The sequence below is a fragment of the Acartia tonsa genome, chromosome 9, assembly GCF_053477335.1.
Source record: "Acartia tonsa isolate MP-2025a chromosome 9, ASM5347733v1, whole genome shotgun sequence".
Classification (NCBI taxonomy): domain Eukaryota; kingdom Metazoa; phylum Arthropoda; class Copepoda; order Calanoida; family Acartiidae; genus Acartia; species Acartia tonsa.
This window is the reverse complement of record NC_137268.1, coordinates 27,414,466-27,434,793: the sequence shown is the minus strand read 5'-3', so window position 1 is coordinate 27,434,793 and position 20,328 is coordinate 27,414,466. Positions and strand designations below refer to the sequence as shown.

The 20,328-nt window shown below is 34.4% G+C and overlaps 1 protein-coding gene and 1 long non-coding RNA gene across 4 annotated transcripts in view; one reads left to right on the top strand and one right to left on the bottom strand.

Annotated features, from left to right (window-relative positions):
- Nucleotides 1-20,328, top strand: part of LOC145328657 (uncharacterized) — a 60,614-nt gene that overhangs the window by 37,551 nt on the left and 2,735 nt on the right. For all 3 annotated transcript variants that reach the window (XM_080172431.1, XM_080172433.1, XM_080172434.1), the window contains 10 exons: nt 9,155-9,214; nt 9,935-10,040; nt 10,379-10,476; nt 11,402-11,474; nt 11,764-12,512; nt 12,832-12,894; nt 13,439-13,480; nt 13,691-13,783; nt 14,346-14,471; nt 14,851-14,912. In XM_080172431.1, coding sequence (XP_080028557.1) covers nt 9,155-9,214; nt 9,935-10,040; nt 10,379-10,476; nt 11,402-11,474; nt 11,764-12,512; nt 12,832-12,894; nt 13,439-13,480; nt 13,691-13,783; nt 14,346-14,471; nt 14,851-14,912 — 1,472 coding nt within the window. The remainder of the gene's footprint in view (nt 1-9,154; nt 9,215-9,934; nt 10,041-10,378; nt 10,477-11,401; nt 11,475-11,763; nt 12,513-12,831; nt 12,895-13,438; nt 13,481-13,690; nt 13,784-14,345; nt 14,472-14,850; nt 14,913-20,328) is intronic.
- Nucleotides 2,417-3,130, bottom strand: LOC145328346 (uncharacterized). The gene is made up of 3 exons (XR_013882425.1): nt 3,003-3,130; nt 2,659-2,709; nt 2,417-2,502 (listed from the first exon to the last, which is right to left on the bottom strand). It is a non-coding gene; the product is annotated as an uncharacterized LOC145328346 (long non-coding RNA).

The window sequence follows — 20,328 nt, the reverse complement described above, 5'->3', positions numbered from 1 at the left end:
TTGATCACTAAGATATGGAATGATGAGTTATGCCCAGAGGACTGGAAAAATGGACATATCTCAATACTGGCCAAAAAAGGAGACTTGACCCAATGTGGAAACTACAGAGGGATAATGCTTCTTTCAGTACCTGGCCGTATCCTTAGTAAGATTCTTCTTAATAGAATAAAGAAGAAGGTTAATGAAAAGCTAAGACCTAATCAGGCTGGATTTAGACCAAACCGTTCCACTATTGATCAGATAACCTCTCTAAGAATCATCATAGAGCAATCCAAGGAATGGAACTCTGAGCTTTTTGTAAACTTTATTGACTACAAAAAAGCATTTGATTCTTTAGACAGGAAATCACTCTGGAAAATCTGCCGACACTATGGCATTCCAGAAAAGATAATCAATATCATTAAAGCTATCTATCATAAAGGAGGTGGAAATGTTATGTATAAAGGTAAACTATCAACCTTTTTTGAGATTGTAACAGGTGTCAGACAAGGATGCCTTCTCTCTCCCTTCCTTTTCCTCCTTGCCATTGACTGGATCATGAAGAACTGTGAAAGCAATGATGGCATTCGCTGGCAGTTATTTGGCAATCCCAAATATTTGGGAGATCTGGACTTTGCTGATGATATTGCTTTGTTAACAAGCAATAGAAGTCAAATGCAAAGAAGGACTAACATGATAGCTGAAACTTCCAAGAAAGTTGGACTTGAAATAAATGTTCCAAAAACTAAAATACTCAGATTAAATGCAAACTCCCAAGAACCAATAACTATTGGAAATCAAATTCTTGAGGATGTTAACTGCTTTGAGTATCTTGGAAGTAAAATTGATGAAGCTGGAGGCACTTTGACAGATGTTAAAGCTAGAATTAACAAATCTAGAACAGCCTTTGCCAGCTTGAATAAAATTTGGAATTCCAACAACATCTCCATAAAGACCAAGTTAAGACTTTTCAAGTCAAATGTTCTGTCTGTTTTGCTGTATGGGGCCGAAACTTGGTTCCTAAACACAGCAGTGGTCTCCAAGCTTCAGACATATGTCAACAAATGTCTTAGGAGAATCCACAAGATCTTTTGGCCAAACAAGATCACAAATGCTGAGCTTTTAGAGCGCAGTGATATGTCAGACATCAAACTGACAATAAAACAGAGAAAATGGAGATGGTTGGGGCACACTCTAAGGAAAGGGCATGATGATTTAACCTATCAAGCCTTGACTTGGGACCCCTTCACAGGAAAAAGGAAACCAGGTAGACCAAAAACAACCTGGAGGAGGGAATTCCTTGAAGAACTGAGTAAAAAGAATTTTTCATCTTTCAGTGAAGCCTCTACTGAGGCCCAATTCAAAGATAAATGGAGAACCGTTGTGCGTGGCCTATGCTCTGGAAAGAAGAGATAAATGGCGATGATGATGATCACATCTGTCTCCAACCATAAATCAATCTATCTTTAATAAAACGAATCTTCTTTAATGTTGTTGACACATCTTCTTTAACCCTATTTTCTTGTAACATCGCTATCTTCTCCGCCAGAAACAAATTTCCAACCAAAGTACCAGCAGGAACAGATTTCTTAAAAGTTTCAAAATTCGTAATTTTAGTCATAATTTTACCGTTTTTGCCCACCTCCGTAATTCCTTCATTTATCAACAGGTTATTCCGGCTACAGTAACCTTGTCTAGGAGCTATATAACACAACTGTCCTTCAGGCATATTTCCCTTAGTTGAAACTTCTACCACAACTGTACTTAATGCTGGAATTTCTATTCGATCTTTCAATGAACAAATCCATTTTTGGTCTTGTAATTCAGCTACATTAATCTCAGGTTTCTTAGTTCTTGCCTTCTCCATTTTCTCCAGAACCGTATGAACCAAATTCTTCACTACAATCTTTCGTTTAGCTGTTTAGCTACCAGATTCACACTGGTTCCATGCATCTCAATCCTGTTACCATCTTTCCCAAATATTGTCTTCACGTGATTTCTGTTAAGCCAATGACTGCCTAGATTCATAGGTACAGTCATGCCAGAAATCACATAGCAATCTTCTTTAAAACTGTGGCCTCCAATCTGAAATTCAACATTCTGAACAACACCGTCAATCTTGATGCTGGAACCCTGCACGCCTGATGCTTTCGAATCCGTCTCTTCAATTGTACATTCAAGTTTTCTAGCTAACACTTGAGAGATCAGGCAGCCACGGGCATTACCGCTGTCAACTAAGGCCAGGATTTCCATGCCACCAATCTTCGTTGGAACGTAGACTTCAGCCGCTCCAGCCGCCATCTCAGAATCTTCATGAAAATTAGAAAACAGCTATCTAACCAACACCAACAGTTATGAGGTTGTAACTATCCAATTTTCCTATCAAATAACCATCTATCTATTTGCAACAAATAACAGAATAACAGAATAAAACAAATCACTCACCGACAATATTTCCTCCTCCAACAGAAATATCCAAAATATCTCTCAATCCACAATCAACAAAACTTCTCTCCGGCCAATCTAAAATATTACAAACATTTTAGATGCCAATTAGTAAATAAATCACTTTAAATAAGAATTAATATCGGTATAACTAATTGTTTTACAAGACTGATTTTCGAACAGCAATATATATAATAGTAATCAAATATTGAACAGCATAAAATAAAATCTCACCATCAAATGAATAGTATATCTCAACCACTACAACTACTCTTCCCGACCAATCTAAAATATAATACAATTATTTTAGATGCCATACTTAAATGTTATCACTGAACAAATAAACTTGCAACACATTTAATGAAAGAGATTGTATTTAAGAAATATAATATTAATCAAATATTATCAATCACCAAGCAACTAAATAATTCTTTCTGAATGCCATAAAATTTTTCTAATTCAACAAAATATTACCTAATAATACTATTATTATCAGATTAATAACTGATCTCCTGCACACTACTTTTATGTATTAAATTTTTGAAAGTCCAAACTCAACTAACTATATTTCTCCATACCTGAGAGCACCTTCTTGCGCAGCTCAACTTTCTTGCGCAGCTCAACTTCTGTGTGCAGCTCAACTTTCTGCGCATGGAACGCCCCACTCCTGTTAATCATTGCAGCTACCTCTCTACACCACCCCATTTTGCGCATACCAGCTCTGAGAGATAGTGCAAACTTCTTTTGCAAATATGTTCACTCCCCCTTTCTCCTCAAAAGAGAGACAGCTCCACCATTCTTGCGCATACCAACTCCGAGAGACAGCGCAAAATATTTGCCAACCCCTCCCTTCCTTTATAAAGAGGGGCTACTCCACAATGATATCTAATGCATTATAACAATTTTGCTTCATGAAATTCTAAGCTTCATAAAAAATTTTGCTGAATCAACATTACTAAATCGCAATATAATTGTTTTAAAATTAAATACTTAAAACCACAATAACTGACTCAACTTTTAAAACAATTTTTCACATTTTCATCAAAATTTAATACTTTTCAAATATCTAATTTCACATTTTTATCCAATTTGATTCAATTTAAAATTAAAATTAATTTTCTTTCATTAACAATTTTACAAAATTGTATTCCTATTTCGTTATTCCATTTTCAATTCTTTATTATTCTTATCTCTGTTAGACTCCCCAACAGTCTGAAACAAAAATGAATTTTTTTAATTACAACAAAACATAATCGAAAACTAAATTAATTATTTTGATTTCTATTATAACATAATCTCATAACTTCATATACGGTAATAAACAATATGTTATCTTTTCATAATTCAAAATAAACCATCAAAATAAACTATCACAGTATTAGAGTTGCTTCGTTCACTCTTTATCATTAATTTTGTTTTGTTGTTGTTTATTTACAACGCGCATAAATCAAAACAATGCCGCGTAACATGTAGAAAATGGAATAAGGTTTTAGTGGTCATAATACATACAAAACATTAATACCATAAAATGTCATCTATAATAGCACTATTCCATGCCTCAACCTCCGCTACAAGATCATCTTCATAATCGCGTACCCCTAAACCATCGACATACGCCACTTCCTTTGTATCTGCTTCATCCTTCACCCCTCCTTCAATTTCACCAACCAATTTCTTTTTATCAATGCCATTTTCATCCTTCTTAAAACTCTTTTGCCCCGTTTTATAGGGAACAAAAGGCTTGTTTCCCCACCGCAAATAGTATTTTCCTTTAGGATTAGGTAACTTTTTATCTCTAATATCAAAGCAATCCCTCATCATGTGTCCTTTTCTATTGCAATAATAACAAATAAAACCACCTTGAATTGCGCCAATTAAAGGAATAAGTTCAGCTGGTCCACCAAATTCATCAGCTAAATCAATTTCACATTGATTTATTTCATATGAAAAATTATCTTCATCACTAACCTGATCAATAGTTACAGGATTTGACTTGGAACCAGCGCCGCCAACCATCGTCTTAGCCAAAGCCATCTGGTTTGTTGTACATCCTCTAGCCATTGATCCTGAAATTTGATTAAATTGTAGCCCTTTAACAATCAGCTGTGCTTTTACTATTAACTCTGTCCGAAACTTTGTTATCATTCGCACTTGTCCGTCACGCTCCATGTCTAACGAAAATTGACGCATCTGGTTAGCCAAAAGTGGCGATAAAATCACATTACACACTTGAGAATAGAAATCCATAAACATATCATCGGTTGGTTTCGGATAAGCACGTTTCCAGAATGATAATATCTTATCAAAAAATGCATCAATCTTATCATTTTCATACTGCTTAACACACAAATACGCATCTTTACACACATTTTTCATGTCGGGTGGTAAAAATGTCTCTCGCATCTTACACAAGTACCCCTTTAATGTTAATCGTCTATTCTCCATATCTGCAGGTTTTAGCGTATAACCACAAGCGGTTCTTACACCCACACACTTGTCAAACAGAATTTCCTTGCACACTTGATGATTAGTCATATGATACCATCTAGTAGTCATCCAAAATCTCTCTAAATAATCATCAAAGAAAATCACATCATCGTCTACTAAAAATTCAGGCGCATTCTTTCTGAACTGATCATCAAGCTTAGCACACGTTTCATTGTACCTATGAACATTCTCTTCCCCCTGCGATACGTACAAAGATCTATCTGGTACATAAACAAGAGATTTACACCAACTAACCTGTGACTCACTCAGCCCAGCCTCAAAGAAATTGAGCGTATTAAAATCCTCCGCTTTAACCTCAGAAATGGCTGGCCACCACATGAGAACTCCATTGTAGATATTATCCACAGCATCAACCTTAGACAGCTCCCAAAGTTTTATGATCTTATCTTCATGATCTTGCATTCCACCAAAAATAGCTCGAGAACCACTAGCAAACAATTTAGGCTTCTCCTCTGGTACAGATCCTCCAGCCGTCCTCTGCCAAGGCATAGAGTTATTCAAACTATTCTGCTGGGCACTATTCTGCTGGGCAATTCTATCCAAAATTCGTTGCTGGCCAGTCATAAACTCATCAACAACCGTCACATTCTCGGTTTTGATATCACTTTCAACACCAGGCACCACTATTTTAGTAAGGCGATCTTCTAAATCGTCCATACGAGTAGCTAATCCAGTAACCGCAGCACTATTAGTAGTAACATTATCCGTCAACTCTTGAATATTCGTCTCCAGCGGCGCTAGACGCCCACCCATCTCCGCCGCCACATTATCAATTCTAGTCCCAAGAGCATAAATCTCACTCTTGACCGAACCCATAAAATTAACCATATACACATCCTTCTCCTCCTGTGACATCTTCCTCCAATCAGCAATGTCCATCCTGGTCACTGCAAATATCCTGAACAAAAACCAAAAGCAAAGAAATAATACAATTAAAAGAAAATCTGAGCTATAGATTCGTACTACACTACTGTGCCAAAATGACGTGTAATAATAGTAAGAACAAACAGCTAAATATTCTAATAAAGTGTATTAATTCAAGACAGATTAAACATACAATTATAATATTAAATATAATAGCAAGGATTCACTTTTAGGTTCGTGCCGAGTCGCAGAGCAAAGTCTTGCTCCGAGACGGGTGACACAAGAACTAAAAGCTAATATACAAAATACATACAATGCTCTCAAGACAGGAAGAAAGGGACTATACATCACAATAACTCAGATTTAAATAAGGAAGCCATTTATGCACATGGGGGACCAAAATATGATATGGGGTATTTTTTTCATGATAGGGGTAGTTTCAAGTGCTTATATCTTGAGAATTGTAAGAGATAGAGGCCTAGTTGCTTGACTGTGGTAACTCAGATTTACATAAGGAAGCCATTTGTGCACATGGGGGACCAAAACATGATATGGGGTATTTTTTTCATGATGGGGGTAGTTTCAAGTGCTTATATCTGGAGAACTATAAGAGATAGAGGCCTAGTTGCTTGACTGTGGTAACTCAGATTTACATAAGGAAGCCATTTATGCACATGGGGGACCAAAATATGATATGGGGTATTTTTTTCATGATGGGGGTAGTTTCAAGTGCTTATATCTGGAGAACTGTAAGAGATAGAGGCCTAGTTGCTTGACTGTGGTAACTCAGATTTACATAAGGAAGACATTTATGCACATGGGTGACCAAAATTTGATATGGGGTATTTTTTTCATGATGGGGGTACATACAAGTGCTTATATCTGGAGAACCGTAAGATATAGAGGCCTAGTTGCTTGACTGTGGTAACTCAGATTAAAGTAAGGAAGCCATTTATGCACATGGGGGTACATAAATTAATATGGGGGTCATTTTTCTATGATGGTGGGTAAAAATTGAATATAGGGGCCAATTTTTTATGATGGGGTTGGGGGTTGAAATTAGGTTAGGTTAGGTGAAGTTAGGTTAGGTTAGGTTAGGTTAAAATAGGTTAGGTTAGGTTAATATGGGTTAGGTTAGGTTAAGATGGGTTAGGTTAGTTTAAAATTGGTTAGGTTAGGTTAGGTTAAGTTAGGTTAGTTTAAGATTGAGTAGCCCTGCAGAGTTAGGGTCTCTTGCACAGGTTAGGTAATATTGAGGAGCCCTGCAAGGTTAGGGCCCCCGGGGGGGCCTAACCTTGCAGGGCTCCTCAATATTACCTAACCTAACTTAACCTAATTCCCTCTCCACCATAACAAATGGCCCCTATATTCAATTTTTACCCACCATCATGAAAAAAAAAACCCCATCAAATTTTGGTACCCTATGTTCATGAAGGGATTAGGAAATATTGAGTAGCCTTGCAGAGTTAGGGTCTCCTGCACAGGTTAGGTAATATTGATGAGCCCTGCAAGGTTAGGGCCCCCGGGCCCTAACCTTGCAGGGCTCCTTAATATTACCTAACCTAACTTAACCTAATTCCCTCTCCACCATAACAAATGGCCCCTATTTTCAATTTTTACCCACCATCATGAAAAAAGAAACCCCCAACAAATTTTAGTACCCTATGTTCATTAATGGCTTCCTTATGTAAATCTGAGTTACCACAGTCAAGCAACTAGGCTTCTATCTCTTACCGTTCTCCAGATATAAGCACTTGAAACTACACCCATCATGAAAAAATACCCCATATCAAATTTTGGTCCCCCATGTACATAAATGGCTTCCTTATGTAAATCTGAGTTACCACAGTCAAGCAACTAGGCCTCTATCTCTTACGGTTCTCCAGATATAAGCACTTGAAATTACCCCCATCATGAAAAAAATACCCCATATCATATTTTGGTCCCCCATGTTCATAAATGGCTTCCTTATGTAAATCTGAGTTACCACAGTCAAGCAACTAGGCCTCTATCTCTTACGGTTCTCCAGATATAAGCACTTGAAACTACCCCCATCATGAAAAAAATACCCCATATCATATTTTGGTCCCCCATGTGCATAAATGGCTTCCTTATGTAAATCTGAGTTACCACAGTCAAGCAACTAGGCCTCTATCTCTTACGGTTCTCCAGATATAAGCACTTGAAACTACCCCCATCATGAAAAAAATACCCCATATCATGTTTTGGTCTCCCATGTGCACAAATGGCTTCCTTATGTAAATCTGAGTTACCACAGTCAAGCAACTAGGCCTCTATCTCTTACGGTTCTCCAGATATAAGCACTTGAAACTACCCCCATCATGAAAAAAATACCCCATATCATGTTTTGGTCCCCCATGTGCATAAATGGCTTCCTTATGTAAATCTGAGTTACCACAGTCAAGCAACTAGGCCTCTATCTCTTACGGTTCTCCAGATATAAGCACTTGAAACTACCCCCATCATGAAAAAATGACCCCATATTAATTTTTTGATCACTATGTGTGAGTTTTAACCCCTTGCTTCAATTTTAATATCATAGCATTGTTTGCTACCCCATCTGTGTTTTTCAACCAATCATCATGTTTGTTGACATCCAGAAAAATGTATATTATGTAGTTCAATAATCTGCCACTAGATGTTCCTATTTCAAACAAACTATTGTTTTTTTTCTTCAATGGAGCCAAATTTTTATCTTAAAATATTAGGTAAAGTAAAGTATTAGAATATGTTGGTGATTTAGTATAAAAAAAGTCTTAAAAGAGAAATAAAAAAAATAAATAGAGGCATTTTCAAATTTTATTCAAAATATAGGAAAATATAGAAGAGTTAAAGGCATAGCTTCACTACAGTGGAGTATGGTAGCTTATGCTACCCTAATATAAATTCTTTCGCGCGAGGCTCACCTCGCAAACCCCTCCAAACTCTCCCGTCCCCCCTCCCCAGATTTTATTTCCCCTTCTGCCAATCATTCCCCCATCTGTCAAATCAGACCCCACCTTCCAATCCTGGCCCCATGTTCCTATTTAGACCCCATCCTTCATTTTTGTCCCCTGTTCAATAATTTATCCCTTCTCTGACATTATTTTGTTTCTCTTGGAGAGGTACAAAATATGAAGATGGGGATAAATTAACATGATGGGGACAAAATCATAAGATGGGGTAAAAATTTCATGATGCCGGGGGGGGGGGGGGGTTTAATTTGATAGATGGCGGGGGGGGGGGGTTTATTTTTTCAGATGGGGTAGAATCTCACTCCTCAACTGGGAACTTGCCGACTTTTTCAACACTTTTAATTTAATTAAAGTTAACATCATATAAAATTGTAAAATAATAGACAATTCCCCTGAAACTGACTGTAAAGGATAAAATAACCACCCCGGAGCCTACAACTAAGGTAAATATGTTTTAAATATCTATATTTGTAATTGAATGTATGTCCGTATTTCCTGCATTAAAATACAGGCTCATAATGGTTTTATTAAGGCCCCTTTTTTGGAGATTAAAGTTTTGGCAAAAGATCAGTAAATATTGAAACTAGAGGAACACAGTAAAAGTGTCTGACTGATTATGACGTAACAAAAAAAAATAGCCAATGAGAGGCCATTATTGACCAATGGTAAAATTTATAGTGGCCTCTCATTGGCTAATTTTTTTCTTACGTCATAATCAGTCAGACACTTTTACTGTGTTCAACTAGAGGCTATGCCTGTAGAGGACTCTAGTGGATCTTGGGTCAGCTTCACTGTAAAGCAGACCCATATCTACTGAGTGGTTAAAGAGATAAATTACACAGCATCCCATTTTTTGAGTGTCCATTTGTAGACTCTAGGGGCTACTCAATCCCCCCTAGAGCTTATTTCAAGGGGGTTTTACTTTTGGCTTTAGCCTGTACAACCCAGGGATAAGACAATGGCCGATAAATTGATGTACATCCATAATGATGATACACAATATTACCCCTTATGTAGATGTTAATTAGTGATTGAAACATTTTTACACTGAACTTCATGAACAAACCAATCAAAATTCATTAAAGTTTCCAAGGTGGTTGAGTTAACTTCATTATAAATCTTTAATAATCAAATTCATATTAATCTTTCTTTATACTTATTAGAAGAGTATTATTACAACAAGACCACCAATTATGAAACCAACCCCAACTCCTGAACAGTTGAATGAAGAATCTAGTATTACACCTCTGATTGACATAAAGATAGAAGGTAATGATTATTCCAGCATAGCTCTTTTTGTTAATTCAAACAGGTTAGAAATGTCCTATCAATTCCAAACTTTGCATTGTGATTCCTGTAGTAGTTAGGTACGGTTTATAAACTCTATAATCGTTATCAGAATGCCCCTACATCCATTTATAGTATGCAAATTCATAGTTAAGTGTCCTTCTGTTTACAATGTACATTAGACTAAAAAGGATCTAATTCTGTTTGAAAAGCTAGATTAAATTTTCATAAGGGATTTACCAATTTGAAAAAACAATAAAAATTGTTCAGAATATGTTTCCCAGACCTTTAAAAACCAATTGATGTATTTTGTATTTTAGAATCCGGGGGGTACAGTGTGTACATCATCATTGGTATCCTTGTGCTCTGTGCTCTCCTTGTTTTACTCTACTGCTTGTGCGGAAGGAATAAGAAACAGGTCAGTAATAATATAAGAATCATGAATGGTTTTTTTTAAGATAATGTATGAAATTTTTAGGACTTTAACTTATAATTGTCCCCAAAGTTTTTAAAAAACATATTATTGGCTTAAAATCTTATCAGGGAGTTTTATAAAATCTTTATTGAGTTGTACAAACTAGTAGTTTTTCAAACAATGATTTTAAGATACAGAATTGGGGTTTGTTAATCATAATTGACAGTATTGTCTTAATCCTTAAGATTCATGGAAACTTATATCTAATTGTACTGACTATTCCGTCCATGGTGGATTTGATTTTATGCCAGTAAACTTTGCATATATTACAAGAGTATGTTCAGACTCCCTATTATTTTGAAAATTGAAAAATACATAGATAATTTCTTTAATTTAATGCACTTTAATTTTTTTACAATCTTTATACTTACATTAGATTTAAAAAAAATATATAACACAATTACTTGTGAAATTTTTTCTAACATTTTTAACTAATTGAAAATTTTTATATCATTTTTTTAATAATAACAATAACGTTGCTCTATTGAAGTAGGTCATATGTTTTAATAAAATTTATTAAATATGAATGTTTTCTTAAGAAACTTTTATTTTAAATTTTAGTGTAGGAGTTTTTCTAGAACAATATCATAGAAATATAAATCTATTCCATTATTATAGACCTTTTTATGAATCAGAAATTGTCAATAAAACTGAGATCTTTATTAGATTGTCAAGAAAAAAATCCTAAAAATAAGTTTAAATAGCTATTAAAATCTACTTCATATTAAACACAAAAACTTACATAAAAAAATCTTTATTGAATGTCTATTGCAAACAAATCACTTTTTTAAAAGGCTAACAAAAAAAGGTATTTATCTTATAAGATCCATATATGGGGACAAATTTCTGTAATAATACAAAATTTTAGACAAAGCCTGTTGACCCTGAAGCAGGCCAACCCTTGATGAAGGATCCTGAAACTAGAGCTGTTCCATTTACAGGTAATTATAAATTTGACAACAATTACTTGTGTATGTGAGATTAGAGGAGTTCGTCTTCCTTTTAATGAATAAGATAGCTTTTACAATTTACCAAATTAAACAAAGAAGACCTAAAAACAAAGAACCAATTTGACAAAAGAACTAAAGACAAAAGACCAAAGACCTAAAAGACTAAAGGTTAATAATGGAACAAAAAAACAAATGAAACAAAGTAGGTCTTTTGTCTTAAAGCCATTTTTACTAATACCCTTGTACACAATATATATTCTCATATTAATATTTTGTTTAGACAATGATCAGAATAATGAGAAACCCATAATAAAGCAAGAAGCTAAACCAACTACAGCAACAGTAGAAACACCAGTAACAAACAAACCAAACCCTCATGAGAAGGATCCAGACCATGAGGAAATTTCCGTTGACATTAAAAAACTTCATGATGTTGCAAAAGAAGAATATGATGCTATGAAGAATAGTAAAGCAGAAGACTTAACCCAAACAAGTGGTGGCTCAGTTGAGCCAATTACTGTGGTTGACATTGATCCTGCCAAAAAAGCAGGTGATGAATCTAATCCAATCAAACAAGAAGAACCAACCAAACCAGTAGATACAGAGGTTACAGTTAGTGCCGGAGGGAATTTACTAACAGAAGATAATCCAAGTAAGAAATCTCCTGCTGAACCAATCAAAGAAGATATATCAGGAGTTGTTGTGCCTGATGGTAAACCCATTCCTGAGTGTGAGCCACCCAAAACTCCACCATCCAGAAAGTCATCAACTTCAAGCAGCTCCAGTAGCTCAAGTAGTTCAAGCTCTAGTGATGAAAAAGACCCGCGGTCCAAACTAAATCTTAATCTTGCAAAGCCTGTTCTTGAGACAAATTTTGGTGAGACTACATCTCCTAGTTATGCTTCTGTTGTTAGATCTCCAAGTCAGAGATCTGAGATCAGTATTAATATATCCAAGACATGCGAACTTAAGTCTCCAGACCTTGTATCACAAGCAGCAAAGCCCAATGGAAAATATTCAAATTACTTTGTAAGTATATCTTTAACTTTAAAATATCAAATATTAAATTAGAATTTGGAGGTATTGTGCAAAATGCAATTGTACCTATAATTCAGTGCAGACCAGGCTTTATCTAAATATCCATCAACATAAATGTTGACTACACAGTTTTTTTTTTAAATTCTATGAAAATTAATTTAAACTTAAATCTAAAGAAATGTTTGTAACCTAATCATCTAAGACAGAAAAAGAGAGTGCAACAGAGCAAAGACCCTGTCCTGAATTTGTATTGGGTCATTGGTATGTCAGCATAAAAAGTAAATTGGATTTTGATGTATTCATAATTTAGAATAAAGGAAGAGATGAATTGGAGCAAGCTGTATCCCCTGATTTTGCTAATAAAGCATTTGAGGTAAGCTTTATTGAAATCACACTCATCAAATCATATAACACTTTTTAGTTTCCCTAAGCCTTACACTTTTTTTTATATCTAGTCTAGGGTACCCTACCTCTCAGGCTAGCCTGGCAAATTTATTTGATCTTAACTAATTGTCTATGCATTAACTGGCTGTCAAGTTAGGAATGATTTCTTGTCTTTACCCAAAACCAAGTTATAACTAAAAACAAACGTAAAAGGCTCTAACTTTGCTTCTTTGTCAAATTCATGACAATAACAACTTAGTGGGGACAGGTGCTACTATGTTTAGTTATCAAGTCTTGTTATGTTACTTTTGTTGAATTTTACTTGTATTGTCAAAACCCTTCACTACTTTTAAACTACAAATGGGAAATTTTATTTGTCTTCATTTTGAAGGTATATCACTTAATTTTCCATTGCCTTATACATTTATATCCTTGGTATGAGTCAATGCAATAGTAAGCATATGTGTCAGTAGAAGAAGATTCTAATATGGTCTCAAATCCAAATATACCTGACTGAAATGAATTTCTTTTAGGAGATTGAGAAAATCTTGAGCCCTGTTCCGGATAAGAATAAGGTAATGATGCTACTTGTATGTCTTAAACATCTCAATACATAGTTAAAACCTTTTTTCTGGGCCTATATGAAGCTTAAAGGAAAACTATATTGGTTGAGCAATTTGTGAGATTTTTTGCAACAAACCGACAGAGAAATATTCCTTGTCAAAGGATTTTTTATTATTATATTTCTATTTTTCATATTATCAAAATGAATTATTTGTTTTCAGCACTATTCTAGCTCCTCTGAAAGTAGCTCTGACGAAGTTACTTCCCCTGTTAATGACAATAATACCCCAAGAAAATTCAGACCTACCCCAGAGGTAAAGTAAAGGAACAGGGATGATTTAATTAAAAAATATATTTTCACCATATTTTTTTTTATTTTTAGTCTTATTTTAATAATTTGTATATACATCTGGTCTTGTACATTTGCTTTGGCAATCTCAGTCACCATAAGCCGCTTGGATTCATAAGCCACCTGTTAAGTCTCATCTAGGCCACCCATTAAGCTAGGGCCAACTTAAATTTTAAATCAGCCACTCAAAACGTCGCTAGTCTAAGCTACCTGTAGCAATGAAATTTTAATTCATCCCCAATTAACCAATGCCATCTTTGGCAACAGCCACCTTGTAGTTTTTTTCTGCAGCCGTCTAACAACTTCTTAAGCCCCAGTCACCCAAAGCTGAAAATATCTTTTGGCTGGTAACCCCTGCTTGTATTTTTTCAGACAATTAGGACTGCAGTATTTATGCACTTATTCTCAAAAGTAAAATATTCAGAATATATCTTTTATGATTACTGTTTAGTATACTGTTCTTTTCAAATCAAATTTTTTTTAGCCTACTATGCTGGGCTACTTATGGACACATTGTATTAATTTAGGTTAGGGTGAAGCCCCCCACCTTGAAGATGGACCCCCGAGGTCCCCCACCCAAGGCCCCCAGAACAACTTTGGTACAAAAGACAGAGCATGAAAATCCTAATCCTTTAGTTGAGCGAACTGTTCATGTAAGTACCTGTACAATTTAAAAAGATGTTTCATAAAGTTAAAAAATAGAGGGGGAGATTTAAATGGCTGTACTTACGTTGACCAGAAACCCCATAATTCGATATGTCAGGTTTTTTCATGTCCTCCAATTTCTTTGACACTCGCAGAATCCTTCCAGATAATATCTGAGTTGGGGCAATGGGATCTTTTTCATTAAAACACGGATCTACTTATACATACTATTTATTTAGACCGGGCCCGAACTGAAAATAAAAGAATTAAAATATACCTTTCAAAAATAAATAATGAAAAGAAATATGGAATCATTACAAGAAAAGAAAAAAATTTAGCACTGTAATAACACTAACAAAATAGTTTAATAATAATCTAAATTGTCAGTACCTGGAGGCAAGTGACTCGATGACTGAAACAAAGGTTCTCATGATTGTTCAACGATCCAGGTAAATTTTTTGCAATGATTTTAATCTAGAGAAGGGAGAGTTTTGTTTATAGTACTTGGGGTTTCATATAAATGTATGGTCCATTTACTTATCCCTTAAGATCCATAAGGAAAAGTACAACCACAGTTTAGTCAATATACATCATATATACATAATTTCCTTCATACAAAAATATTTTTTTGTAGCAAAGCAATTCTATAATCTACATCTAATAAAAACTAGCATTAAACACATAAATACTTCGTCCGTCTGTCTGTCGGTTACGCTACAAAAGACATAAATTAAACTACGTAAAAATAAATAAATGGGGTTTGTGATTATTAATATAAATATAATTTTTCTCTCTTTCTATTTCAAATTTTCTCTCTCTATTTTTATAACCACTGAATATCTGCTCAACATCTAAGTTAGTCCGCTTGTCAAAACATGATATTTTTGTGTTTTGCTTTTCATGGAAAAATAGAAAAAAATATACAACGAGTAGGGCAAGGCCTTAAATTCGCCACTATTGGACGCAATTGTGTAGGTCAGGAGTCTTAAGGGATAAGACAATAGTATAATCAAAATTACCACTTCTGTAGATTTAAATTATTGATTGAAATGTATGGATGGACTTGTTGGTACTCAAATTGTTGATCCGTCGGATAAGAAAACGTGATTATAAAACTTTGGGTGACAGTGTAATATACAGCGCAATGTTCCCTCCTTCCCTAGGCATATAATTTAATATATTTGTGTCTGCGAGTATATGTATCAATAATACAGGGATATAAGGGATAAGACAATGGACGATAAATAAATCTTCTTCCAAACTAAAGACTTTGATATAATGGTAAAAACTTTTGGAAGAAAAAATAATTGGAGAATGATTTAATTTTCATTGTTACCTCTCCTCCCTGTAGTAATAGGATTAGGATATATAACATAATAATGGCGTTTGTAGGGTTGGGTTTAAAGTTATATTAGCGCTTCGCATTTTAAATCTGCTATTTTTATAGCATCAATTATAAAAGATATGATCAATAATGAGCATTGTCTGTTGTCAATTATGATTATGAATTGGGTCTTTGAAATCAGCCAATAGATTCGGAAATAAAAAAAAACAAAGCCGAGTCCCTATAAAACATCAGAAGCAATTTACAATAGGAGTTCCACAACTTGGGGTAGGTAGTTATCTGGATTATACATCTTCTTATACATATGAAAATTGCCAACTACGCCCTTGATATAAACAATAGCTACCAATGAGCAAAGGTTAGGTCAGGGTGGACGGGAATAGGATTCTGCAAAATAATTAAATCAAATGGAAATTACAAGGATCTCAAGGGATAAGACAATGAAAGATAATTTAATGCCCATCTCCAATTATGATGAACAAAGTAACCACTTTAGTATTCTATTATTATATAACCAATCAATCAAAATTCAACTAAGGTACCTAACGTATAAGATAAATTTTGGGTGCTAGTGTAATTTAAGTTCCAATGTCCCCTCCCTTCGGAAATTATGACAGCTACCAGCTTGACATAAGTTTAGTATTACAGACAATCCCTAGCTTTGATTGCTTGACAATTGTTTGGAGGTCATAACTTTGTATGATAGTCATCATTTCAAAAGAATACTGCTAAGTTATCAGCAATTACCCATTATTACTCTCAGTGACCAAACTTTTCCTCCAATAATTTTAAACTTTCTGGTTATACAAAATACTTTTTATAAAACTTGTCTAGATAGAAGAAAAGACAAGGCAATTTTTATGAAATTACATGCATAGATCTATCTTCTTACATAATATTATACAATATAGCTTTTTTATTCTTTTAACATATCTTAGGCTATTAATACAATTTGGTTATGTAAAGTATATTGTACTTCAGGGAGTAAGGGAGGGGACAATGGATCGAATATTCAATCTTAAGGAGTCTCAGACTTTGGGGACTCGCTTAAAGGGAATGTGCAAGAATTTAGCAGTTTCTGACTGAGTTTGGGGACTTGCGCAAGAAATGCCGTTACTCGCTATGTTAGTTTTGAATATATATAGTTTTGCAGACAGTGAGTAGTTCAAATATAAATACACGGCCCCCCTCCCATACTATATTTCACTCCCTTCATCCCCACCTCCTTTTTAAAAGTAGACGAGAAAGGGAAATGGAGAAGGGAGGCGGGGGAAATAAACAGGATAAAAAGGGGCAGGAAGGCGTGCGGGTTATATACTTGCTCATCCAGCTACACGCCTGCCTGCCCCTTTTTTCCGTGTTCACATCACTTGCCCCCAAATCTCTTTTCTCTTTCCCTGTCATATGAAGAGATCCAGGGAGATATTTCTAGTAATTAATTACAGAATGGTTATGTCAGTCTGTAATACTGGTAATCTTATTTTCAAATGATTGCTTTTTTTCTTGGAACTTTTTTCTTAGTTTATGGTTTTCTAGATTTAATCAACAATCACTTTACAATTTCCACCATATTTTCGGGACTATTCTGGTTTTCATGGCCTTTCTTCAAAAACTCTTAAATTGAATTAATTGCCCATTGTCCCCTCCCTTACTCCCTGATGGTACTTTCTTTTACAAATGTTTAAAATATCGGCATTAGAAAAGTTATAATGGCTGATATATAAGTGCCTTTGTTAGGCTGGTCCTTCAGCCAATAGGAGTTAACAAAACTGGTTTTAATCTTTTATTATATAATTTTAATATCCGCGGAAAGCTGTCTATAATATAATTATATATATGGTCTTACATTTAAATAAGGTAAATTTGGCCGCTAAACCAGCTTTATCTATATCTATTTACTAAAAGGGCAGGCAGGCATTTAAAGTATAGAAATTAAATTTTCAATTTTAGTTTCTAAAAGAAAAAAGTAAATAGATTTTTTTGGAGGGGTTTAATTTTGTTTTAGGGGTGATTTCTCTTAGGGTTTTACCTCACCCAAAAATAGACAGACAGACAAACTGTTTCTTTTATATAAGGATATATTATCTTATGATTGAAAATTATATTTGTATGCAATCAAACAAAATATTAGGACATATATTCTGAAAATAAAACTAAAGTTGTTGAACAGAAAAAGAAGAAACAATTTTCACCTTAATGTAGTAAGATATTATCATCCACTGAAAGAAACTCATCTACTCCAGCTTATACCAATAACGAAATTAATTCGGAAAAAAATTACGAAACCTATACGTAATTTTCAGCTGTCGTTGGGGGGCAACACATCGTAAAATTGACGACCTCTCCATTTACTCCCCAAATATTATTTTAGATTTATTTTGCTTGTTGGTTATACCTTATTCCTGCATCTACTCTATTTGTAAAGCAATTTACTACGTGTGTTTGTAACAGTAGGTAGGGGACATTAGTCTGTTTTGATACAATAGTATCCAAATTTCAAGACGGGTACTTCTAAAATTTCAAACTAATGGTGTTTAGAGAAGGAGTAAATTTGTTTATCATCATTTTGGATTTATATTTATTTATCGTCCATTGTTTTATCCCTTTATATGCCTGTTTCTCAACCAAATCACAATTTAGTTTAGATGAATAAATCATTTATTTGTGGTGTAGATTCCCATAAAATGAAGCATATTAGGTTTTTTGTCGGTATCTTTAGATTTCGATAACTACTAAAGCAATGTTGTTCTCTATTTTATGAAAGCTTCTTATAGGTGCCAGGATGGTTTAAGGCTATTCAATTATGTCGAAGTGAATCTGTACCACTTTTGATTCCTGTGACGTCATAAAATGAGGAAGATGATAGAAGAAGTGGGAAAGAAAACCCCGAAAAAAGAGATGGAGAATCCCTCATTTTTATTACGTCACAGGAATCAAAAGTGGTACAGATTAGACTTCGTATTTAATTATTATATCTAAGTTTGTTATTAGGCTTTTTTTCTACTTTTCTTACACCTTCGAATACATAGCTCCTAGACAACAACAATGGCAGTAAAACGGCTTCTTGACTGTTATTTAGTCCCTGTTTTTTTTTCTAATATTATATTTTGTATTTTAAGCTCCTTATGGGCATAATATTAATTGTCCTTATTTTTTTTTATAAAACTTGAAAATTTATTCCCTAGCTTGGACTATGAAGAGTGCGTCATAAAGGTGATCAGAGACAGACAGATATAAAATAACGACAATGGATTTATTTTTACTTGGATCTTACACCAGATTATCATGTACTCTAATAAAGTAAAACTTGTAGCTGGACAAAAATAACGATTCCCCAATCCACCTCCTTTAACCTTGTCAACTCTCCTCTTACTGGATGGACGAACCGACTAATAAATTATTCCTTGTTCCAACCTAAATAAACGACAATTTTTCCGTGGTCATAATATCCATATATTTATATTCCATATCAATTATAGCAGCGACTAATCTTCATTCTTGGATGAATTGGATTATAGATTGCATAAATAATAGTTTGTTAACAACCTATATTTACCCAACGAATATTTCATTATCAAGTGTCGTTGATGTTAGCTTAATTATCTAATTGACTCATTCGGACAAGGTTCTCCTTCATTTTCAAGATATCATCTAGAGAACCCAAGGGAACACAGTAATAGTGTCTGACTGATTATGACGTAACAAAAAAAATTAGCCAATGAGAGGCCGTTATTGACCAATGGTAAAATTTATAGTGGCCTCTAATTGGCTAATTTTTTTGTTACGTCATAATCAGTCAGACACTATTACTGTGTTCAACCCAAGGGCACCATCTCCTTGTCATAAGATGATATACTCTAATGCCCACAATAGGATAATAAGTAATACCCAAACAACACTTTCATTGTTCTACCGTTTATTGGAAGTCCTAACTGGATGGTAAAATTAAACATTTGCATCATTGAAAGAAAACTAAGTAGCGTGTTTCGTCGTATTTACACAGTAGCTTTTGATAAGTTATTTTAATGTTAGGTTAGGTAAATGTTAATGATTGCCCCGCAGGGTTAGGAAATCAACCCCATAGGGGCTACAAAAAGCAGAAGCGCTACTGTGAAAATACGACAAATTGGATAATTTTTGTTCAGATTGCATATCTCTCCTCATCCATGTCTGATCTTGATTGCATTCTTTATGGAAATAAATCTGTAAATAGATCACAATAAATATATAAAATAACAATCTAATATTTAGACAGGGAGGGAACTTTGGATCGTAAATTACACTGGTATCAAAAGTTATTTAACTTTTGTATCTTACTAAAATTAAGTCGATTAGTGTTTCTTCATCTGTCACTTAAAATTTAGAAATAATATGTATCAAATGCTTTGTTTAGGTCAAATATTGACGTTTCCTGAAAATATAGCAAGATTTTTTTCAAATGCTTTGTTTGGGCCATAAAGTGTAATTTAATTAAGAAACAGAGGTACAGGGAGAAAGTCGCTCAAATATCAGATACGTGA